Raw genomic sequence first — 24,334 nt, forward strand, 5'->3', positions numbered from 1 at the left:
CCCTCGGTCTCTGGGTTCTCCTGACCTTGCTGGGGTGCTGAGAGACCTCTGGGACCTCCCCTACGCGGAGCAACACACACCCCGGAAAAGAAAAGGAGGAAAAAGGGCCGCTTGGACTTTCGCTGGGGGCGGGGAAGCCTGAGTGAGCCCGGTTGGGCTGCAAGCCCCACGCGGGCCTTTCTTCCTGCCTGTAGAAGCCTGGAATCCTCTGCTTCTGAGCCCAAAAAGAGAGAAAAGAAGCCTGATCCGAGCACCAGCGTCATCTCCCCCACCACTGTGCGCCCACTTCCAGCAGTGTCCGGAGAAAGAGCAAGCCCCCCGGCCCGCCAGGCCGGCTGGCTGTTGCGAAACGTGGCTGAAGCGCCCTGGCAACCCAAGGACGGCGGGATTTGAGTTGGTCCGCAAGGACTGAGCGATCCAAGGACATCTCTAAGAGAAAGACTGGAAACTAAGCTCTGGGCCGCGCTGGGACTGCTAACATGCCAGACAAAATTCTTCTTTCTTACAGTCCTAGCTTGCCTTGTTCTTGCATCTATTTTCCTCAAATCAAATGTGTAAGGGGAGCAGGAGGACCCTAACTGTTTCTAGGCTCCAGCCTTCTTTCCTCAGGCCTCGCCAGGGAAACCTGAGTGGGCCTAGGGGAGAAGTGGGGTGGGAGGTCTCCCGCAGGGGGAAAAATTCCTCCCGAGTTTCCCAGACTCTCCAGATCCCTGCCACTGCCGCCCCCCTTCCTCCAGAGCCTCCACCAGCGGGGAGGGGGACTTCTGGTAGAGGCAGAGGCGGAGAGATCCTAAAGAAAGGCAGACAGCAAACAGTAGGTTTTGGGACTAAGAAAGCAGGGGAAAAGGACCCAAAGGTTGAAGAAACCCTGGCCAAAGACTGTCTAGGTTGCCCAGTCTCCTGGCCTCCCCACCCCATCCCAATAACTCTGAAGAGTCCAGAAAATGTTCTATGGACCTTCTAGATTGAGGTTGCTGAGAAGCCTTGTCTAAGGGCCTACCCCCAAAAGAGTGCAAGCAGGCCATTATCTCTGCCTTAATCATAATATCTGTGGAGGTTTGAATATTGCCTCTCCATGCCCTGGAGGGTCCTCTATTTGCTATCTGAAATTTGGGCATCAATACCCCAGGAGGATCACACATAATGTAGGAGGGTCCTCTAGACCATTGTGTCTTGTTACACTCATGTGAATGTTGCCTCTTGTCCCTCTAGAGCTCCTAACTTAGTAAAGTAACCGAAGTCCATCTGGCCCCTCCAGTCACATCCCAGAGAGTCCCCAGGACTCGCCTCAGGACTTCTTTGCCTGCATATGCCCACTTAGGAACCCTCCCTCCTCTTGGGTAACTTGCCTACCTCCCAGAGGTTGAGTTCGTTTTTTTCCAAGCAGACAAGACAAGCAGCTCTTCAGCAGAGCTGAGTCCAACCCTCCCAAGCGAGAGGCCTTGATATTTAGTTTAGGTAACTTAAGTATGCCCACCCTGTTGGTTCTCTAGTTTGGACTTTAGCTACCCCAACCCCCTTTCTCTGTCATCTTTGAAGTTTGGAAGGCTCTGGAGGTAGGGAACTGGCACTTTCCATTATAAAAACGACCTGTGTAAATCCTTAATAATTCCTCATCTTTTCTCAAATTTAGACAGAATTTTAAGGTCAGGTCAAGGGTTAGTTTGTCCAACAAGCAACTTCTCAACAATCCAGCTACTAGAAGGCCAAGCTATGCTTCAGGATGCAATTCCTCCAAGTTGACACCAGGTGTCGCTGTGAGCTCGTTGTCCCGACTACCCCCCAATTCCAAGAACCATTTTTTTTTCTCCCCCTTGCCTCTCTTTCTCTCTCAGTCCTCCCCCCCCCCCCAATCCCCGGGTTGGGCTTTGCCAACATATCAAGATGCGTTTCGCCTGCTTCCATCACTAACCTCCCGGAGGTCATCAAGCCAAATTTATGAGTGGCCGCTCTAGTCACGTGACTCTATTTAAGGCTCCCTTATTTGGGAAGAGCGCATAGGATAAAGAAAGAGATATCTCCACCTATAAATTGTGCACTTTGGAGAACAAAAACCCCCTCAACTTCAAAGAGTCACAAATCACCCTTAATCAAAAAGGGTGCAGAAATTTTTTTGGGCCCACCCCGCCATGAGCTCCTACGTAGCCAATTCATTCTATAAGCAGAGCCCCAATATCCCTGCCTATAACATGCAAACTTGTGGGAACTATGGATCGGCCTCAGAGGTGCAGGCATCCAGGTACTGCTACGGCGGATTGGACTTAAGCATCACTTTCCCACCGCCTGCGCCTTCCAACTCTCTCCACGGGGTAGACATGGCTGCCAACCCCAGGGCTCACCCCGACCGCCCCGCCTGCAGCGCCGCAGCCGCTCCGGGACACGCTCTGGGCAGAGACGAAGCGGCTCCTCTGAACCCCGGGATGTACAGTCAGAAGGCGGCTCGCCCAGCGCTGGAGGAGCGAGCTAAGAGCAGTGGGGAGATCAAAGAGGAGCAGGCGCAGACAGGGCAACCCGCCGGACTGAGCCAGCCACCGGCCCCGCCACAGATTTACCCGTGGATGACCAAACTGCACATGAGCCACGGTAAACTTTAGGACTTCATTTTGCGCGCTCGGGTCCGCCTGGGTTTTATAGGCCATGCGGGGCAAATAAAGAAAAAAAACCTGCGGCCATAAATTTTACGATCCAGGCATCAATGGCTCGTAAAACTGTCCACTAAAAGGCTTAGAGGCTGTGTGCGCCCAAATTTACGACGACATAATTGGATCATAGGAACAAAACGTGTATAAAAGGCAATATTCAATTTTTGGGGGAGAGGGAGGGAGTTAAAAAAATAGAGGGATCTAAAGGGTGAGGAGCACGGGGCTCCAGAGTGGGGATCCCCCCGCGGGCTCCCTCCCTCCCCTGCGGAGCCCGCTCGGCTGGTGCTCGCGGCTCCGGAGGATTCCAGCGACTCGGGAGGGGCGGGAGGGGGGTCCCCGGTGCTCGGATCTCGAGGGTGCTTATTGTTCGGTCCGAGCCTGGGTCTCCCTCTTCCCCCCATCCCCCCTCAGCCCCTCCGGCCCGCAGAGTGAAGGCAACGGTGGAAAGTTTCCTGCCCAGGCGGAGGCGCTTCTCCCGGGGTCGGGCCTGCTTGCCTGCGGCCCTTCTGGCCTGTCCCACCGCGCTCACCTCCACTCTCTCCGACCACGGGTGGGGGCCTGGGACAGGGGTGGGACGATGAGGTGCTGCATGGTATTCACCCCTTCCTGGCTGGGGGGATTTATGTTCCAGAGACGGACGGCAAGCGGTCCCGAACCAGTTACACGCGCTACCAGACCCTGGAACTCGAGAAAGAATTCCACTTTAACCGCTACCTCACTCGCCGCAGGCGCATAGAAATCGCCAACAACTTGTGTCTCAACGAGAGACAGATCAAGATCTGGTTCCAGAACCGCAGGATGAAGTGGAAGAAAGATTCCAAAATGAAGAGCAAAGAGGCTCTTTAGAGGAAAGCGGGGAGCCCGCAGAGAGCACCCCAGTCGGCTTTGGTCCCTGCACCCTTCCTTTTCGGTTTTCTTCGTTCTAGATTTTGGGGTGGAGGCTGGAGCACTGGCCCCAGGCCTCCAAGACAAAAGCTCATTTCCTTGGCATTCCTAATCCCCATCGACCCAGGGTTCCGCAGGACCGCCTGCACTGCCCATCTCGCCTCAACTCAGTTGAGCACCCCAGACCCAGGATACACTCTTATAGGGTTTGCCCACAGAGCTGCGGTGTACAGGCGGGCGGGCCGGTGCTGGATGAGCCTCAACCTGGGCTGCCTCTCTCGCTCTCCTAGCCAGAGCTAGGCCAGCCTGAGTTAAGGTGAGACAGACCAGCCTCAACCCCTTAGTCCCGACCTCCACCTCACCCTCTTTGTTCCTGCCTAAGGTGGCCAGGCTGCTAAATGCTGGTTGTACCAGGCAGAGGGTATGACCAGACTCGGGATACTTTCCAATAGCAACTAACCTTTATAGCTTCTAAACTCGTCTTTACTTATTAATGATTTGCATATGAAAGAGGGAGATGAGTGAAAGTGGGCCTGTAGACCTGGAGGTTGTCTCATGCTCTCCAGACCTTCTAATCCTTTCCCCCAAAGCCTGGGAGCCTCCCCAGCGTGGCCTGCTGCATGCACTCAGGTTCACAGCCCCAGCCTGCTACCTAGCTCAACTATTGGGGTCTCTTGCCTTTGGACCCCAGCAAGTGGTTCTTCAGGCTTTTTGCTGTCTTATATATCTTGCCATGACTTTCTCACCCTCCTGCTCCATTGCAGTCGCCCAACTATTTATTGACTCCAGGTCCTTCCTGAAACTATATTTTGTCATATCAAATAAAGACAAGGAAAGAACAAGATGCAATGACTTCTGTCTATTTAGGGCATGCATTAAGTAGACCTGTCTAAATAGGCTCTGAAGTGTATGGGGAGGTCCAGTCTTTGAGCCATCCCTTTAAAAATACTTTTAAACACTTCCAGGAGCAGCAAACATAGGGAAATGTAACTGCGTTCCAAGAAGGGCCTCTATGTTGAAGGGGAGGGTACTTGAGGGTGCTTGTACTGGTGTTTCCCCATGCTGTGGGTGTTTAAGGCACCCAGACCTTTCTATGCCCTATTCTTACCTTGACTAAAAGACTTGAGGCTTCTGGGCTGTCTGTAGTCAGTACTTAATGCCAAAACATGGGAACCGGCTCCGAGGGACGGCTGAGATGCAGGCCCTTCTGGGCCTCAAGATCTCTACTAGGTCTAGGTCATCCCTGAGAGGGTTTACTGCACATACAAGGGAGACTGAGTTCTCAGTCTAGAGCCATGTCTGACCCCAGAAGAGCTCCCAGCAATAGTTGGTGCTGCTTGGTACATAGGTGTGGAGGAGGGGGAGTTGGTTAAGGTTTGAGATGTGCTTCAGTTTCCTAAGATAGTGGATGGGGTGGGGATAGGGAATGCAACCTGCACTGTGTGCATTCCTGCCTCAGAAAACATACAAACAGCTCTCCTGGTTCTAGGGTCTAAGCCAATGAAGGACAATTAACTGGAATAAGAGCTGCATAGACCAGTGTGGGAGTCATGTCTGTTTGCCATCATTTATCACAGTCTGAGATTTTGTATGGAGGGGGAGGGGGCACAGCTAATTCAGGTGGAGCTGGCCTAGGTTTACACTCTGCTCAACTCCACTCTAGGCTCTTGGGCTGGGCTGGAGGAGGAAGTACTTTACAGGGGAAACAAATGTGGGATAGGTCCATAAAACTTTACTGCATTTCTTCTCCAGCCTCCCACAATGGGGTGATTTCCTGGAGCCAAGCCTAGGCCCCTCCACACTGGAGGTGTGGGGATCTGAAACTGGGCTAGGGTTGCTCTATACTAGGACAGAAAGGGGACAGAGTGACTCTGGGGAGGGGAAGGGAGATTTCTTTTTATGATTATTAATCTTGATGCTCCTTAGATTATTAAAGAGCTGGCTTCACTGCATCCCACGTTCTAAGCCATTGTGTCTGTCAGTTTTAGACCCAAGAACCTGTCTTTATCCCACGCTAGCCTGTAGGAGGTCTCAGTGGGTGTTTGTTGAACTGTACCCATTCCCTCCCTTCCTTTCCCTCTGAGCTCAGGCAGGGTTAGAGCACTGTTGAAGTCTCCCCTCAACTTGCACCCTGAAGGCTGGGCAGCCAATCCCCAACCAACTCTCTTCCTCTCCTCTTTCTCCCCTCCCCCCCTGAAATAAAATGTGTGATTTTCTTCAGGGAGTTATTTTAATTTTTTCTACATGCTGAGTTAAACTATTGGGTGAGCACTGAAGCGTGAAGAAGAGCTTCTGCTCAGATGGGTAACAGTTAAGTAAGGAAGAGGCTATGGCGCCCACACTCACCGGTCCCAGCCTCCCGGGCTTCAAGAGGCCCTGTGCTTCCTCCTCAGGGGGGACACATCAGAGCTTGCTGAACCAAGGGTTTGATGGAGAGGGAATAGGAGTGATACTGATCGAACCGAACCTGCCTGGCAAAGTTCACCAGTCCTTCGGTGGATGGTTTGCCTCCTCCAGGCAGGCCTGAACTTCTTATTCCCTGGAGGAGCTAGCTGAAGGACTGTCTCAGCTTGTCCAGGCTTGGGGAGGAACCTGTGCCTACCAGCTCTCCTCCTTTCTGTCACAGGCCTGAGCACTTGTTCAGCCACAGCACCAGCAGGGCTGCTGGCAGAGGCAACCAAGACAAGACACAAAGCCAGAAACCTCCGACCTCTCCTGCATTGGGGGTGGGTGAGGTCTAGACATTTACTTTCTCTTTGACCAGAAGCTTAACTTTTACCCCACACAGCTGCCCCTGGACCAGCTTTCAAGTTCCAGGGCTTAATATTGCTCTGGGGCAGTAAATGGAGGGGCTCCTTGTTCCCAAAGAGTGATAATAGAGCCAGAGCCCACCTCTCTACTTTGCCCTAGAACCCACCCACTCTGGCAGCAGGAAAGAAGGGGAAGAATCATGACTTACCTTCCGGGGGAGTGGGAAGAGGGGACACGGCCCACTCTGAGCAATTAGAGAGGAGGAGAAAATAGGAAGAAAAATATCAACACGACCTCGAAGGCATCAGGTCCTTCTAGAAATAAGTAAGTAAATAAATAAATAAGGATCCACCTTTTCCCCCCTCCCCACCCTGCAAGGGGTACAGGGGAGGGGTAAAGGAGCAGCTCCCGGGCTTTTTAATGTAACTGAGCATTAGAGAAATAGGAAAGGCTTCTATGTGAATTTAGGAGTTTGAAACTTTTGGAGGTTATTTATGTGAATGGCCTGAAGGCAAGCCCGTGAGTGGCTCTTGGGGGACCACGTGATGTCATTAAACCAAGTTTTATGGTGTAGGGAGAGCTGACAAACCCACAATATATTTACATCATATATAATCTTAACTGTCCAGCCACGCAGCTGCTGGTGAGGTTTAATGCTAGGACAGAGGGCCTGGCAGTTAGAGGGGATTACGGCGCTGGGGATGATGGTGAGAGAGGTTACATCTTCGCAAATGATTCCCAGGCGATCGCTGTAAGTTAATTCTCTCCCCCGTTTCTCTTTCAGGCCCTTTCTCCCATTTACCTAATTCCCTCCCCGATCTGAAAGAAGAGGATTCTCACTTATTAAGGGGAAAAAGAAAAAGGCTTCCCTAGATCTCCTCTGATCCGGGTGGGAGAAGAAGGGGGAGCTCCTGGGATGTAGAAAGACGGAGGACCTTGTCTCCCTAGATCAGGCCTCTCCTCTGCAGCCTTCATTCTGCCTGGCTGCTAGTCAGCAGGGTTAGGAAGAGGCCTTGCCTCTTCAGAGTTTTGCAAGGTCTTCCTGACCCTCTGTGGGCTGGGAAGAAAGCCAAGCCAGAGCTAGAAACATGGCTGTTTGGTTGTGGGGCTCTACAAACCCTAAACATGAGGGCAAAGTGCCTCTGGGGTCTCCTTTTCCACGGAGAGGCCAGTTGATCTCTTGGTCATTAGCCAAGAGTACATGCAGAGGAGAAAGCTGGGAAGGAAGGCAGGGAAGGACGGCTTTGTGACTTCTGAAAGAACAAACGAACATACAGGCTGCTGCTTGGACTAATCTCAAAGTCTCACTACTGGGCAGTTACCCCAGCCTCCAAAGTCCAGGGCCTGAGTGTGTCTGGGGCCCTAAGGGCTCATATCTTCCCTCAACTCTAGCTCCTGGGTCCCTTCCAGCATCCCCAACCTTGCCTAGGTAAAGCTAGGCCCTGGAGACCTAGGGGTCTGTGCTTTAGTGTGAAGCAAATGTATGTTGGATGTGGTTAAGCATGGAGACAACTTATTTGCTAGGCTCTAGAAAGCCCCTACCTTGGGGGATGGGGAGAGAAGAGGATGTGGCTCCCTAGAGAAGGAACTAGTGGGGCCCCAATTGTGCAAGGCACCCTGGAGCTCCATTCAGGTTTCTATGGAAGAGTAGCAAAGGAAGTAGGAGCTGGAGGCATGTGCCCACCACACCTGTGAGGTGCACCTCCCTGGTGTTATGAGAGCCAATCCAGAAAGTGACTTGTGAACTGGGGTACTTGTGAACTAGGTGGGAATAGGGAAGGTTTACACAGGCCAGCAGTTTCAGGAAAGGGGGAAGGGGAGTGGAGGGGGCAACCTTCCAGAAGAGAGGACTGCAGTGCGAGAGGGGTCTGTGCACCTGCTTTGTGGAGTGATGCAGTTGTGGGAAAAAGATGGCATGCTGTTTGCACAGTCCAGGGTGCCCTACTACAGAGCAGTACAGCAAGAATCAAGCAGAGGTCAATCACTGGGCAGATTTGGGGATGGCAGAGGCTCAAAGGCAGGGAGAGGCTAAGCCAAGACCCAACTTTATTATATCCTACCTATGCTTAAACTCTCAAGCACTAAAAGCTCAGGCCCTAACCAGGAGGGCTTCTCTGTTGGCCTCTCTCAGGACCCCACCTTTTATGTCTTGCTGCCAAGGACGTTAGACTCTCTAGAAGAGCACTCAGGAAGTTTTCCTCCTTAGACTCTTTGCCTACCCTCTGCCTTCTTCCACTCTCTGCTCTCCCTTCCAATGATCTGTGGTTTTGAGCATTTCTGGAAACTTTCTGACCCAAGCATCAGGAAGATGGGAGTTTCTCTGGATGCCTTGAGAGACTCTTTCCCTCTCCAGTGCCTTAGTGGAATCCAGGAACCAAGAATTTAGTCCCAGCCAAAGCAGCACTCCCTGGTAATACTCCAGCTTCCTCCCTGGCCCACCAATCTCGGTCCTTTCTCTTTCTCTCTGAGTAGAGGGCGAGGTGAGGGTGTCACTGTGTTTTATGGATTTACACAGCATCTCCTGGGGACATTCAATATTCCCCCATAATCTTCAGACTCAAAGGTTCCATTTCAGTATCTTTCCTTCTTTCTTTAACAACAGTTCCTCTCTCCCTTCCCATGTTTTGCTTTGGTCAGGTGTGTGTGTGTGTGTGTGTGTGTGTGTGTGTGTGTGTGTGTGTGTGTGTGTGTGTGTGTGTTGTATGTATGTATGTATGTATGTATGTATGTATGCATGCATGTATTATTGATGTTTTGCTGGTTTCACCTGGAAAGGGGAAATACAAAAGGGAGCTGAGATTCATGGTTTTCTCACCCTCTTTTCTGGACGAATTTGAGACGGGGGATGGGTAAACAATCGGATGCCAAGGATGCCCTAGCCTACCCAGAAAGCTTTTAATTTTGTTCCTAGGTCTTTAACCCAGAAGAAGCAAAACAACCAATCAGAAAAGTGTTTAGCAGAGTCACATGCCCCCACCAACCAATCAGCAAAAAAGTGCTTGGATCAGTGTCTAGATCTGGCCCCCTCCATTAGTCTTCCTCGCTTGGTTTTCAACACTGCCTTAAAGGACCTTAGTGGGCCCTAGCTCTGGCGGCGGCGCTCTGGCGTGAGCCAAGAGTGAAAGGGAGGAGCTATATTAGGCAGATTACAGTCCCCGCCTTCAGTTTTAGAAGCTGTTCCTAGGAGGCTTTTGCATCCCTAGTTTCTAACAAAGTTGTTTGTGGAGTTAAGTCCCAGTTTTTCAGAAACCTGTTTAGGCATCTGGAATCATCCTTGTTTGCTGATGTGACCCTGTTAGATTATCTGGCTTCAGGAGGTGACTCTGAATTAGGCTTCAGCCCCGAATTCAAATTCTGAGTTGCTTCCTACATACTTAGCTTTTTGAGTTTTCATTCTTTTGTAATCCTCTGGTAAGATGGTTAGATGATTAACTTTCTGGAAACGCTCCAGAAATAATTGGCTTTATCAGACTGCCTCAAGCGTGCGTAGTTGGACACGGGAGCGACCCGTGGTTTTTGAAAGTTATGCTTGGTACCTCTAGTTTGTTAAATGACTTTAACCCAGGTAAGGGGGTCTAAACAAATAAGTGGACTCAAAGAACCTTCCTCTATATTCAACAGTTGATGGGGTTGACTAAGCCACCCTCCTTTCTTTTAAACAAGGTATAATAAAATTGGCTTGAAAGTGTGGCTTAAGTAGTAGAGCATTGCTTAGCTCTGAGTTCAAAAATATGCATATATTAATACATGTAATGATAAATTAGATGACTATCCTGTGCTTATGCTGACAGGAGACACAGTTGCTGAAGGTGTGTGTACCAAATTGACTAAGCAAATCAGAATAACTTCTGATCAATAGCTCTGATAGCATAGTGTATGTATACAAAGGAAATACTTATGTTTGTGAGTACTTGGACACTAGTATGTCTAGCCTAGGTATTCTTTTCCTATCTGCAGGGTCTTGCTGGGGGTTAGTGGAGTTTTTCTGCCTTCCCTTCACCTCTGATCTTCTGCATTCCATGAACTAAAGGGTAAGAGCTCTCCATGGACCTCTACCTAACCTCAACAGGTATTAGGGATAGGATAGGATGCACAAGTGGGAGGAACACCCTGTCTGATTGTCTTCTGGGCAGGGCTGATTTGGAAATAATGACATAGGCTATGGTGTAGATTAGGGTGAGGAGTCAGAAACAGAGACCTCTTCTAAAGCACAGGGTACCATTTGCTTCTTTTATGAACTAGTATTTAAGCACATTTCCCTAGTAGAGCCATGTCTAAGACCAACCCTCACCTTCAGTGTGGACCTGTCACATTGGGCTCACTGGGCTTATCATATCCCTTGATAATTGAGGAAAGACAGCAGATGTGCTCTGTCTCCACAGGCCCTAAGAAGAGAGATTTCTCAGAGTGACCCTTCCCTCTTCATCTCCAAGTGTACTGTCTCTCTTAATCCTAAAGCTTTTGAGTTGTTTTCAGCATTTGGAGAAAATGCTGACATATCATTCATATCATAGCTTTAGTTTGTCTTCCTCTTCCTCCTCCTCTTCATCTTCCTCTTTTTTTCTGTATTATTTTGTTGAGAGGATAGAACTGTCACTCTGAGCCTCCTCCAAAGTACAACTAGAGCAACTGAAGCCCTTAGAAAGTGAGAAGAAAAATATGGAATTAGAGTGCCAAGTTAGGGTTTTTGGGTTAGGGACCTAATACATGTGACTATTAGAAGGTGAAGAAAGAAAGCCAACCCCCCTCACCCCCACCACTTTTGTGAGACCCTGGTAACTCCTAGTGGGGTATTTGTTCTGAAAAACATCTCTCTGGGCTGCTTTGATGGAGTTTAGGAGTTCCCCCTCACCAAACTGAAGGTTGTGTGGGCTGAGTATTAAAGTGATGGATACCTTTGTTCTTGAGTCTCACAGGATTTTGGAAGTCTTGTCCTATTCCAAAGACTAAAGGAATGAAAAGCTAGGGAGATTCTATCTCTCTGTCTCTGTCTCTCTCACTCTCTCTCCACAACATGAAACTTAGGAAGGTTGAACTGGGATATTTGTCTAGGGCCTTGGTCAACCTCTAATTGACCACCATTAGAAGCTATGGTGAAGTCACATAAAAGGTTCTGGGCACCATGTGAGGTAGTACAGCAAGGCCTATCTCCCTAGTTCTGCCAAGATATGAGAAAGAGAGAATGTGGAATGTGTAGGGTCACTTTCCTGGGATACTTTCCTATTGCATCCTAGATCTCGGAGAGATAGACCAGACTAGTTCTGCCCTCCAGGATCCTTAGTTCTCTAATCACCTGTCCCTGAACATTAGGTTACCTAAACACAGAAATATATGTATACACCCAAATTATACTTTGATAGAGGTGAGAAGCTTGGTTGGACACAATAAACCAGCCTCCAACCAATTTCCCAGTCCTTCTTTCCTTCTGTTCTTTTCCATTCCTCCTGCTAGCCCAGGATGAAAACCATTTGTCCACACCCCACCCCTCAAGCCCTCAGCTTTTGCTTTACTTTTCTTCTCCCACCTCTGGAAAACTCGGATATTGGAACAGACCCTAATGGTGGCAGCCATGCTCTTGGTGACTCTCAGCATCTTGTTGTCCTAGATTGAGTTTTGAACTATGTGACACTGGGGGGCTTGGAGTGGGGGCTGAGAAACCCCACTCTTATGTAATAGAACACCTTTACTTTCTACTCCAGCAAAGTTTCTTTGCTCAGACTTTAAAGAAAAATATTTTTTAAAAAGAAAATACTTCTTTAACTTTAAAAAGTCAATGTTCTAGTTGAAAAACTTTCAGTCTCTGTCTGTGTTAGTGTGTGTGTGTGTGTGTGTGTGTGTGTGTGTGTGTGTGTGTGTATGTGAGAGAGAGAGAGAGAGAAAGGGGGTCAGGTCTTCCACATCAGATTGTGTATGTGTTCCCCCTCCCCTGTGGAGGATGGGGGTAGCTAAGGTTTTATTGGGGGAGCTTTTCCTGTTGGGAGCAGAGATGGGTCATAAACACCTAAGGAGGCTGTTTTGATCTGGTGAATTCTCAGGAAGCAGCCTGTAAGGTTTTGCTTTGTAAATCACTCTTCTCCTAAGCTGCCTGTTAGATAGGATTGCACTTCCCCAAGCCCACCTAAGGCTCCTCCTAACCTCCCTTCTCCAGTAAACCAAAGAAGAAAAATAAAAGGACTTTCAGAGTCCCCCAAATCCTTTGCCTCCAATAAGAAAAGGGCCAGTCGGTGACTTCCCCCTGCCCCCAAGACACACAGAGTTTCAACTTACGTAAAACTCAAAACTTTCATTTCCTTTCCCCCCATGCAAGCCTAATCACTGAACACCTTAATTACCAAGGAACTAATTTTGAAGACTAACAGCTTCAGAGCCTGAAAAGGAGCAATCCCATGATCCCTGCATCTCTCTGTTAGCTCTGCTTTGGTGTGTAAGAGACAGAGAAGGGAGTGGGACAAATGCAGACCTCACCTGGTACTATAACCATGGAAAGAACATCAAGTCTGTGTGGAAAGTCCACAGCCTGCACACAGATCTTGCTACCAAACTGAATATATTTTACTTTAACAGTTCTATTTTGTAATGATGATTAATGACTCTTCAGGTAACAAATACACCCAAGCCCCCACAGTTTTTTCTCCATCCTGAATGGGTCTACTGAGTTAAAGAAAAATAACAGTCCTCCACCTCTCCCTAAGTTTGAGCAATAATTTTTGTTTTGTTTTTGTTTTTCATAAAGACAGGGTTTCTTTCTCTATGTAGCTCTGACTGTTCTGGAACTTGACCAGGCTGGCCTTGAACTCAGAGATTTCCCTGGTCTCTGCCTCCCAAGTGCTGGGATTAAAGGTGTTCACCAACACACCAGGCTTAGGAGCAACATATTCTCTGGACACTTTCAGAGACCCAGGCATCCACTACCAGTGAAATGTCCTTACACATAGGAAATAAAGCCACTCACTATATAAATTCTTGGATTCTTTCAATACTACAAAGCTAGTTTGCCCTCATCCATTTCTCAGAGAAGTCTGAGTAGGACACCCCAAACCTACAAGCACCAGAAAAACCTTCTAGTTCCTAGAACAGAGACACTGCAACTCATGTGTCTTTATAGAGAGGAGAGTGCACCTATAACACATATAAAAATGTCCTTCTGGACTCCTCTGTGTCTGTATCAGGATATATGCTGCATATTCTTCTCTGCTCCATATTTGTATGCAGATTTATAGAGCTTTAGATTTATAGATCCACAGTGAACCTAACAGTCCTCTGTCAGGTTCTTGTGTGCACATGACCAATCTTTCTCAATAATGGTTGGAGGTATGTGCTGCCCTGTGTTAGGACAGCTCTCTCTAAACATCTAAATGAATATTTGGAGTTTGTCCTCCTTAGAAAGTGTTGTGCATGTATGACTCAGTTTCTATTTTGAAAAATTTTATCTAGATTTATTAAAGATCCTCAGCACATAAAATAGATACATATTGAAGCTATGTGTATAGAAATGTTTATAGATGTTACAGTTTTTCTTCAAACTTAAAATATTTGAACATATGTATCGAGATAGTTCCCACAATACATCTAGGAGTAAGGGCATGAATTTCCCCTAAAAAAAAAAAATAAATAAACTTTCTACAACTGTCTGTCCTACCACAAGCACCTTCTGATCTATAAAATATATGTAGTGAGTGGTAATGGGGATCCAGTATCACTTGAATGTGTTGCCTATTAAAGCAAATGATTTTGTCGACTATCACTAAGATTAGCTTCAACTCTAGTCCAGCTGAGTTATGCGACTTGTGTAAACCCTCTGTGGGGCTCATAGCCTCCTTCTAGGCTGTAGCTGGGACCTAAGATCCCAGCTCTAGCCTCCCAATTTCAGTACCACCCGAGAAAGCGGCCTAGAAGAAATCCAGTACAGTGCCTGTGCTCATAGGGGTGAAGGCAGGCACACACACACACACACACACACACACACACGATATTTGAAACTTGGAAGGAAATGTGTATAAGCCCTAAATATTTTTGTAGGTGCCCAAATGATACCAGGTCACTGTACAACCCTAAGCTCCCCTCCCGCGTTGTTCTTGGTGCCCAGGGCCCAATTAAGCTGGCCGCCTGCTCACGGCAGCCGCGCTCTTATCGGCGGGATTGATGCCTTCTCAGCTCCTGTATATCATTTCCAAGATTTTTTCTGTCCAACTCCTCGGCTGCTTTGGCTTCTGCGGCTTTGACTAATGATTGCTACAGATGCCAACGTCTCCAGAATCCTAATAGCCAGGCAGACGGACTCTTATTTACCCGGCGATGCTACTGTGCAGAAGGGATGGGAAGGGAGGTTTCATAGGTCGGGGAGCAGGAAACGGGTTGTCACCAACCCGAGCTTCTCTGAACTTCCACATGAGAGAGGCGTCCTGACCCCCTTCTCTCTCTGTGGAAAAATTACATAGCATTTAAAAAAAAAAAAAAAAACCCTGCTATTAGTGACTCATCAAAGAATGAACATGACTATGGGAGAAGAAGCAGAGAAGTGTTTATTAGTTGTAAATAAAGAGATTGAGCAGAAGCCCAGCAGTTTTGGGAGGTTGAAAGTTTCTCCTTCCTGATGGGGAAAAAGGAGCAAGAGGTCATTCGGCCTCCTCCTGGGAAGAGGCTGAGTTCTTGACTCTAGTCCTCCACTCCCAACCCAACCCTAACCCACTCCTAAGTTAACACCCCCACCCCTTTCCCTTTCTTGCCTCACCTGCGGCGCCTGCAGTGGAAGAGGCTGGACCGCGGGTCCCGGGGCTTGGGTGACTGAAGCCACCCGGAAAGGATGCTTCCTGCTTCTGGGGCGGCCAAATAGAGTGGCCTCCTGGCTGTGGGAAGACAATAGGACCCCATCGCCTGATGCGTGTTGGGGTCCGCGGCCGGGACCTCAGGGCCTGCGGTCCCAAGGGCGCCTGGCGCATCGAGTTGTGGTCGGATTTGCTTCCCTGGGTTGCTGTTCGCACTCCAGCGCTGAGCCCAGGTGTTCGCTAGGCAAAGAGCTGGGAGTCCGAGTCCGCATGCTGCTTCCTCCAGTCTCAGCTTAGACTTTTTCACACTTTCTTGGGGGTAGATAGAAACACAAACCCACAGAGCCCGGCTCCCAGGCCAGGCGCCAGGGAATAGCTCAAATGGGGAGGATCGCGCAGCACACAGTGACTCCCAGACCGATGGGCAGGATCAAGTCGTCGCCGCCTCGGCGCGCCCCGGACGGTGTAACCAGGCCATTTCCTTGGAGTGTAAGGCGAGGCGGGCCTAGGAACCCGGAAACGCGCCTGCCGCCGGCACATCTCGGGAGGACTCGGGAATACAAAAAGGAAGCCGAAAGATTTAAACACTCGGAGACAGAGTCGTCCCGAAGCAGTCCTAGAGAAAAATCAATCAACGTAGTTAAACAGGGAGGGACGAGGCTTGGGCCCAGGAGCCAGGGTTCTGTGGTCTAGGTGCAGGGGGCCGAGGTGGCGAGCACGCAGTTTGACTGGCAGCCCGCCTGGTGCGCCCAACCGCCGCGGGAAGTTCAGAGCTCCTTGCTGCTGGTCCCTGCTGGGCTAGGAACAGCAGAATGAGACCCCTCCCAGGCCGATCAGGCAACTGCCACAGCCCTTTCCCAGGCTTCCCAGTTTTTATGGGATTAAGACGCACAGTGGCAGTTGAAGCAGCTCCCTGATCCCAATGGTACCACGGATATGCCCAGGCAAGTTTGACAGAGAACCGGGGGTGGCACCTGACTCCTTTGTGTTTAAGCCGAAGCAGGGAGGTACCTTACTCATCCTCTTTGGCGTTGTTTCCCCCAACCCAGGATCCAAGGCATACCTTTAGGATGACTCCGGTGATAGACTGAGGCTTGGAAGGAGACTTGAGGCCACGGGGCTTTTTACAGAGGAGATTTTGGGCTGAGCAAACTGGGCCCCTTTGAACAGGGTAAGAGAAGGAAAGGCACATAGAGGAGAGAATAAGGCGCGGGTGAGCTCCGCTCTGTATAAAGAAGATGCATGGTTATTATTGAGGTTAATAATGGTAATGATCTGCTGTGGCCGGGTCAAGGACCAAAGAACTGTTCAGTGCAGTCCCTTCTAACAGAGATCTCTGGGGGTGCCAGGCGTTCTTCACCTTGGCTGTGGTTGGGAAGAACAAAACATGCCTTCCTTGTCTTACTGTGACCTTTCTTCTTCCACCTCCCAAGCCTCCAGAAAAAAAGCAGTCCTTATAGTCTTCACTCCTTCATGTCTCCTTCTCCAGTCCTCTAGCGCTGGTGTCTTTGGTCTTTCTTAGAGGAGCAACTTTCTGGTTCTTTGAGTAATCACCCAACTAAGTCTCCACGAGTCCTGCTGTGACCTTAGAGGAGACAGAGGATTCCCTTGCCCATCATGAAATATTCCCTCTTAGTCTTTGCATGTCTTCTTGTGTTGGTCCTTGAGTACCTAATCTCACATATGACTGGAAGCTCCGAGGCCAAGAACATATCACAGTACCTTGAAATACCCTATCAATGCCCCAAAAGAGTTTCCAATTTCCTCAACTGTGGGAGTCACAGAGCCCTCTCTAAACTATGGCCAGCCCAGTCTCTATATCTTTTCAAGACATATTTAATTCCCTTTGAAAGTTCTCTTAACAAAAAAGTTCAGGTTTCAAACCTCCAACAAAGCAAGCTTCCAACATCCATATGTTTATAATATTCATAAGTAAGGTTTGCATCAGAGAGAAAGGGCTACCTCAACACAAGTCTTAATAGAAGATATAATCCAACAGCTTTGAATGGGAGTGGGGGATCACCCAAGCTGGGATGAAGAGAGGGTGGGGGAACCCAAGCTCTAACTAACAATTTCTCCAGCATAAAAATGAAGCATCAAATTCGTTAGCCCAGGGCCTTCATTTTCCCCCTTCCACATTATAACTAGTTATTGAACTCGCTGGAAGATCTAAAGGCCATTTGCGAAGAGACAAATTTCAATGGAGTTTCCCCATCAATAACCCCATGGCAGTGACCTATTGGAACAAGTCAAACACCCGAGGTGAAATGCAGGTCACTCTGTCTAACCAATATTAAAATGCGGCCACTTTTTAAAAAGCCACTTTAAACGAGATTTGAGGAAAATTGAATTCCAAGGAAGGCAAGGCGGGGGAGATCCACAAGAGGATCGTGCCTATGGTCTCCAAACAAACAAGAGAAATTCATCTTTAATATTTTAAAGGGGGCAAATTAACATTCCATGATTGCTTTTTCTTTTTCTTTCTCTCCCTCTTTTTATACTAAAGTGATTCCAGGAGGAAAAAAAGGTTGAGTATTTTCTAGTGACATGTCCAGGTTATTAAGATCATTTTAGACCAATTCATTACTTTCACTGACAAGAGATTTAAGGGAAAAAATCAATTAAGCATTTGCATATTCTTTTGCATGCATTAGTCCTGCCTGCTGGCTTTAGGAAAGGACAAAAACATACATGTACCTATATACACACAGAGAGATGCACAAAGGGAAAAAATAGTATAAGAACCTTGTTTTAGTTTGGGGTTTTCAAGTTGCCCGGAGGAGAAAAAAAATCAAAATGAAATGAATTGCCTGATTGCATACCATCTAAAATTCAATTTATTTGAAGAAAAGGAGAGAAGCATGCTGTAATTTTTAATCCCTAAAACAATAGCAAAGCACATACTTAGAAGAAAAAAAAAAGATCCTGTACTTCAGAGAGTGGGAAAGAGTGACCCTTATTTTCCTTCTTTTTACAGTTAAATCCTGAATTGTTTCTCCCATTAATTAAATTAATTAATTAATTTTGCCCCTCAGAAAATCCAGGGAGTATGAGGTAGGATTTTTACTTCAGCACAGAATACATGGAGCCACTAGGGTATCTCAGCCAGCATCTTGTTACTAGGGAAGGGAGGAATATGGGTTAGCCAACGGTCAGTATGGTAATCCAGGCACAATAAGGCCTCTCACAACAATGGACACATATTTTTCTTCAGTGGTGTCAGAAGGGAAGCGCTTTGTACTGAAACATGTTTCCGAAAGAGAAACCAGACCGAGAGTTAGAAAGGAGATGGGGTGTGGGGCAGCTCGCAGGGAGCATTTGGATGCTGGCAAAAGGTAGTCAGAAACTGTAAAGAATGAAACTGGGAGAGCAGAGAGCCTTTGGGAGATGGGAGGTGGGAGGCAAGACCAAACACAAAGATTCATCACCGGGGAGGGCCTCCTTCGTACCCCTTCCCACACCAGTAAGCCCCTGCTAAGTGCAAGAGCCCTCTACAGGAAAAGATTGCCTTATTTGTAACAATGTTCAGGTAAACATGTTGTATGGGTATGTGTGCTGAGGTATTTAACCCCATGTGATAGTCAACTTCTTTTCCTAAGTTCCTGGAGCACCTGGAGAGTTTTTGTTTGTTATTTGGTTTTATTTGTTATTTTTATAATTAATGTAGGTGAGATTGGACACATTTGGGGGGTTTCGTAGATTTTAGTTTCTAGCTATTCATGCTGAATATGTGAGCAAACCTGGAAAGGGAACTCCATTTATTAATGGCTGCATAAAAGGCATTTAATATTTTAACAAATCTTAATAGCATGTATATGTATGCATTCGTTAACCATAATGACCAAAGACAAACTTGACATTCAGTTTGAGGCATCTGAACCTTGTGTCTATTCATTTAGAATGACCATAAAAGAGTTTCTTGGATTCACCTGCATGAGCTAAGACATCTAGGAAATGTAGGGTTATGGTACCATGGTGGGTAATATCTTAGGAAGGGTACCTTAGTAAGTTCAAGAGGGTTAGAAGTGAGGAAAAGACGGTTGAGGTGAGAGGCAGGGCTGGTAGAAGATGACCTGAGTGGTGCTGGGAGGAGGGGAGGCAAGCAGACAGCTCACCTAAGCAGCAGAGCAAGAGTATTCCCAGGTGGGGCGCAGTGAGGCAGCCAGGCAGGTGCAGGCCTAGAAAGGAGGTTAGGTTGAAGGGCCGAAGGAGCGAAGGAGCACTCCCCTTTCCCTTGCCCTTTCTATTTTACCACCTCTCTCTGGAGTATTGGGTCCTCAGATGGGGCAGTTTGGGGCTGTTGCTCAGAGCTCTGTAGAGCAGGGATTCAATACTAGCTTCCCTTTATCCACTCCCAGCAGCAACAATACAGAGAGAGCAGACAGACAGACACACACACACACACACACACACACACACACACACACACACACAGAGAGAGAGAGAGAGAGAGAGAGAGAGAGAGAGAGAGAGAGAGAATAAAAGAGAAATTTAAATCTTCACACAACTCCCTAGCCACCAACAACCATGTAGCTGCTTTCCCCTCACTCACAGCTGAGAGCTCCTCTTCCAAGCACACAGCCAGTCCTCACAGTCAGGTTCAGGTCCAAGTGAGCAAGGGTTCTCCAAATGCTTTGGGAATGAGTTTGGGAGTCTCCTGTAAGAGATGGCTGACCTCTAGGGAATTCCTGCTCCCTCATTCAGCTGATGGGGGGTGGGGTGGGGGTGGCTGTCTCTTTGGGAGAAAGTATCTAGTACTCTAAAGCACCAAGTCACGGGTGCCAGGTCCTAGTGAGCTTAGACTGGGGCCAAGGCCCTAAGCATTGAAATGTGGATAGCAGCCAGAGGCCCAGGCCCACCCTGTGTCTTTGGGCTTTGCTTGTGGCTCCCTCCCATTCCAGCCCTTAAAGCGAACCCTAAGTTGGAAGTGGGGACCCTTTCCCACATCCCAAAGGTGGTGAAAAAAGAATGCTGGGAATCTCCTCTTTTCAGTATCTCTCTCACGGGGCTTTATTATTTTTTCTCTTCCCCCTCCTCATTCCCTTAATTGCAGATGTTCTAATTAAGCCCTCAAATAGTTGTTATGCTGTTTTAAAAGGTACTTATTCAAGTGTCAACCAGGCTGGGCTGGGAGGAGGTAGCATAGGGTGGCGAATTAAAGGTAGATTGACTAATCACGGCGGCGATCATAATAATAAAATCAGAGGGAAAAAAATCACATTACGACTTTTCGTGGAAAGGAGGGAGCAGGCAGCCAGCGGCCGCCAGCCCTGCGCCGCCGACACAAAGAGTGCGGGCGATTCCGCGAGACTGATTTATGACGTTTTACAGCCCTATAAAAGCTGTAGCGACGAGGCAAGCGCTCCTACCACCGCTGGCAGATTTAGTCTAATAAATAAAACATAAACAGTTAACTTTATGTGTCACTTTTATTGTTATCAAGTAAAATATAGCCGAGCCCCGGCAAGCTATGATTTTAAACTATAATTGTTATCAAGCACAACACGGGGACCTGGCTCCCTCCCTGGGCTTTCCCCTCTGCTGCCCCCCACCAACTCTGAGTTATAGAAGATCAGTTCATTGGAGTCCGATGAGGAGGCCACCCCTAGCTGAGGAACCAGGGGCTGGAAAATAGCCCTTCCTGGCCCCATCTCTCCTTTCTGGCTCTGCCACCTCCCCTGGGGCTATTTTGTGGGTGGGTGACAGAGGAAGGGGACAGGGTGAGAACAGGCTGGACCCCCCTGCCCTGCCTCCAAAACTCAGGGACTTTACCTCTTCTTCTTTGAAGGCAGCCTGGAGCTGGCCCTGGGGAATAAGTGTTTACATGTAAACACACGTGTTACACGGATACAGTCCCTGACTGGAAGCTAGCAGACTCTACCCACACAGGCCTCCCTCCAGAGTAAGGCATGGAGTAAAAATCCTCAGGACTTTAATTGGGCCTCACTTCAGAGCACTGACTCCTGGCAGAGATCTCTGTCTATTTTTTTTTTTTTTTTTTTTAAACCAGAACTGTTCGGAGCCAGTCTGGAAGGTGCCGTGAGAAGTCAGCAGGCCAGGGAGCAGGAGTCACACATGGGTCATCAGTAGGAGATATCCTCTACTCTGGGGCCTGGGCTGGGAAGGACAGTGGGTAGCAGGGAGGTCAAGGTTTCTGAAATGTGCCTTTGCCAACCACTTCCTGTCTTTCTTCAGCGGGGGCTCAAGCCCTAGACCTCCAGAAATGACGTCAGGATCATTTGCATCCCGCTGCCTCAACCTGCCTAGTACTGCTGGGACGGTCCCTTGGCCAAGAGGGTTGGGTGAGTTTGTATGGGGGAGGGGAGCTGGATTTTCAGATCCTTGGATGGGGTGAGGTACCTCAGGCTCTCTAGCCTTCTAAGCGCAGCCTGGGCCCCTCCCCATCCAACCTCTTCTGAAGCCCTCGTTGAACTTCCTCTTCCTGCGAAAGAGGGGCGCTGCCCTGTGACCTACACAGACTGCAACACCATTGCCATAATGGAGACCACTGGAAAGGCACTGGAGCCGAGGCCCACGGGGCGCACTGCAGGCCGGAAAGGAGACCCTGGGCCGGGGTTGAATCACAGCCTCCCGACAGCCCTCAATGCCCAGGCATTGGAGCCGAGCTGGGAGCCTCCCATCTCCTTTTGCAGGGGAGGATTGTCAGTTTGGCGGGGTGTGCAATGGTGAGCACCCCAGCTTCTGTCAGCCATCCCCCCACCCACCCCACCCCCCCCAGCAGCAGCACCACACACACAAAAAATTGGATACATTTTGAATAAAGCGATTCGGTTCCTTATCCGGGGACTGGGTTGCTCGGTGTGATTGGCCGGCGGAGTCACATGGTGAAAGTAACTTTACAGGGTCGCTAGCTAGTAGGAGGGCTTTATGGAGCAGAAAAACGACAAAGCGAGAAAAATTATTTTCCACTCCAGAAATTAATGATCATGAGCTCGTATTTGATGGACTCTAACTACATCGATCCGAAATTTCCTCCATGCGAAGAATATTCGCAAAATAGCTACATCCCTGAACACAGTCCGGAATATTACGGCCGGACCAGGGAATCGGGATTCCAGCATCACCACCAGGAGCTGTACCCACCACCGCCTCCGCGCCCTAGCTACCCTGAGCGTCAGTATAGCTGCACCAGTCTCCAGGGGCCCGGCAATTCGCGAGCCCACGGGCCGGCCCAGGCGGGCCACCATCACCCTGAGAAATCACAGCCGCTTTGCGAGCCGGCGCCTCTCTCAGGCGCCTCTGCCTCCCCGTCCCCAGCCCCGCCAGCCTGCAGCCAGCCAGCCCCCGACCATCCCTCCAGCGCCGCCAGCAAGCAGCCCATAGTCTACCCTTGGATGAAAAAAATTCACGTTAGCACGGGTAGGCAACTTTGCTTTTTGCCCCCCTCCCCTCTTCCCGGCGCTCCCCACCCTCCCTGGCCCCCTCTGGCCCCGTCCTCCTTTCTCTCCTTCCCCCCTCTCTCTCCAGGAGCGACTCTGGGTTAGCACAATTGAACTGGATTTACGAGCGAGAATGGGTAATTACATCCCCCATAAATTTTATGGCTTAGCTACTCTGGGCAGTCCGAGCCATGTGCTACGATCTGTTATGTATGTGTGAAAACTATGCTCGCTTTCTAAGGGCGCATAAATAATTCAGTGTCGTTACAATGAGGATTCCCCTCTTATTACACTACAAAGTCTCCAGCTTCCTTCAACTTCTTTATAACCCATTTAGCTTGATGACTTTATTTCCACCACTCCCTCCTGTTCCTCAAAGCTGAGGATGGGGTGAGGGTGGGGGCGGGGAGTCTGCTGCCTCTGAACCCCACTATTTGCTTCCCCTACCCTACCCCCAGTGAACCCCAATTATAACGGAGGGGAGCCCAAGCGCTCGAGGACAGCCTACACTCGGCAGCAGGTCCTGGAATTAGAGAAAGAGTTTCATTACAACCGCTACCTGACCCGAAGAAGAAGGATCGAGATCGCCCACTCGCTGTGCCTCTCTGAGAGGCAGATCAAAATCTGGTTCCAAAACCGTCGCATGAAATGGAAGAAGGACCACCGACTCCCCAACACCAAAGTGAGGTCAGCGCCCCCGGCCGGCGCTGCGCCCAGCACCCTCTCCGCAGCCACCCCTGGTACTTCTGAAGACCACTCCCAGAGCGCCACGCCGCCGGAGCAGCAACGGGCAGAGGACATTACCAGGTTATAAAACATAACTTACACCCCTGCCCCCACCCTGTGCTCCGTGACCCCCTCACACACAAATTGACTCTTATTTATAGAATTTAATATATATATATTTTGGTTTTCTTCTCCCTCTTCCTCCTGCCTCCTCCCTTGTCAATTCCAAACAGACAAAACAGATAAACAAGTCCCTTGCCCTTCTCCCTTCACTGTTAAGAACCCTTTTAAGCATGTGGTGTTATCTTAGCATGGTACCTGCTGGGTTTTGTTTTGTTTTTTGTTTTTTAAGGCCATTGGGGGGGTATTTATTTTTTAAGAAAAAAAGCTGCAAAAATTATATATTGCAAGGTGCGATGGTCTGGTTTGGGTGAATTTCAGGGGGAATGAAGAAAAGAAAAAGGAAAGGGAGATTTTTAAGTGGATTCTTGTCCTGTCTCCTCCTTCTTCCCCCCTCTTTCCTTAGGCCTTTTGCATTGAAAATGCACCAGGGGAGGTTAGTGAGGGGGAAGTCATTTTAAGGAGAACAAAGCTATGAAGTTCTTTTGTATTCTTGTGGGGGGGTGGGAGGAGGGGGGAGGACAGCAGACAAAGCTAAATGCATCTGGAGAGCCTCTGGGAGCTGTTCAGTTTGAGGAGCCAAAAGGAAATAAAAATGAACTTTCAGTTCAGAGAGGCAGTCTATAGGTAGGTGCTCCCTACCCCATTGTGGTTATTGTGTTTTTTGGACTGAATTTACTTGATTATTGTAAAACTTGCAATAAAGAATTTTAGTGTTGATGTGAAATGCCCCGTGATCAATAATAAACCAGTGGCTGTGAATTAGTTTTACGTCAATGTCTGATGGTTTCTTTTTAATCCCCCTCCTTCTGGCCTGGGGACATTCTCACCTTCTCTATAGTCGCCTAAGTTTACTCTGAACAAACACACAAACCTTAACATTTGACCTCAGGTGTTCAGGGCCTATTGAAAATTCAGTGAGGAGTCTGGGGTAAGGGATGTGGCAGACTATGGAGGGTTCCACTGTCCCTTCTCTCAGAGAGACCAGGCCTGCAGCCCTCATAGTGAAGCTGAACGCGGATTGGGAGTCCTCACTTTTCCTTAG

At 48.8% G+C, this 24,334-nt stretch overlaps 2 protein-coding genes across 2 annotated transcripts; both read left to right on the forward strand.

Annotated features, from left to right (window-relative positions):
• Positions 1–1,858: 1,858 nt before the first annotated feature.
• On the forward strand, positions 1,859–4,371 carry Hoxc5 (homeobox C5). Its single transcript, XM_051190082.1, has 2 exons — positions 1,859–2,583; positions 3,274–4,371. Exons 1-2 carry the CDS (start codon positions 2,130–2,132, stop codon positions 3,486–3,488), a joined length of 669 nt encoding a protein of 222 aa, XP_051046039.1. The 5' UTR covers positions 1,859–2,129; the 3' UTR covers positions 3,489–4,371.
• Positions 4,372–21,778: 17,407 nt separating this feature from the next.
• Hoxc4 (homeobox C4) lies at positions 21,779–24,060 on the forward strand. The gene is made up of 2 exons (XM_051190069.1): positions 21,779–22,423; positions 22,902–24,060. The coding sequence occupies exons 1-2, from the start codon at positions 21,985–21,987 to the stop codon at positions 23,255–23,257; spliced, it is 795 nt and encodes a 264-aa protein (XP_051046026.1). The 5' UTR covers positions 21,779–21,984; the 3' UTR covers positions 23,258–24,060.
• The last annotated feature ends 274 nt before the right edge of the window (positions 24,061–24,334 follow it).

This window comes from Phodopus roborovskii, unplaced genomic scaffold (assembly GCF_943737965.1).
Source record: "Phodopus roborovskii unplaced genomic scaffold, PHOROB, whole genome shotgun sequence".
NCBI lineage: Eukaryota > Metazoa > Chordata > Mammalia > Rodentia > Cricetidae > Phodopus > Phodopus roborovskii.

Coding starts and splice junctions, on each gene's coding strand:
- Hoxc5 (XM_051190082.1), top strand. CDS start 2,130: ATGAGCTCCTACGTAGCCAATTCATTCTATAAGCAGAGCCCCAATATC. Junction 2,584..3,273: donor CAAACTGCACATGAGCCACG/GTAAACTTTAGG, acceptor TTTATGTTCCAG/AGACGGACGGCAAGCGGTCC.
- Hoxc4 (XM_051190069.1), top strand. CDS start 21,985: ATGATCATGAGCTCGTATTTGATGGACTCTAACTACATCGATCCGAAA. Junction 22,424..22,901: donor AAAAATTCACGTTAGCACGG/GTAGGCAACTTT, acceptor CCCTACCCCCAG/TGAACCCCAATTATAACGGA.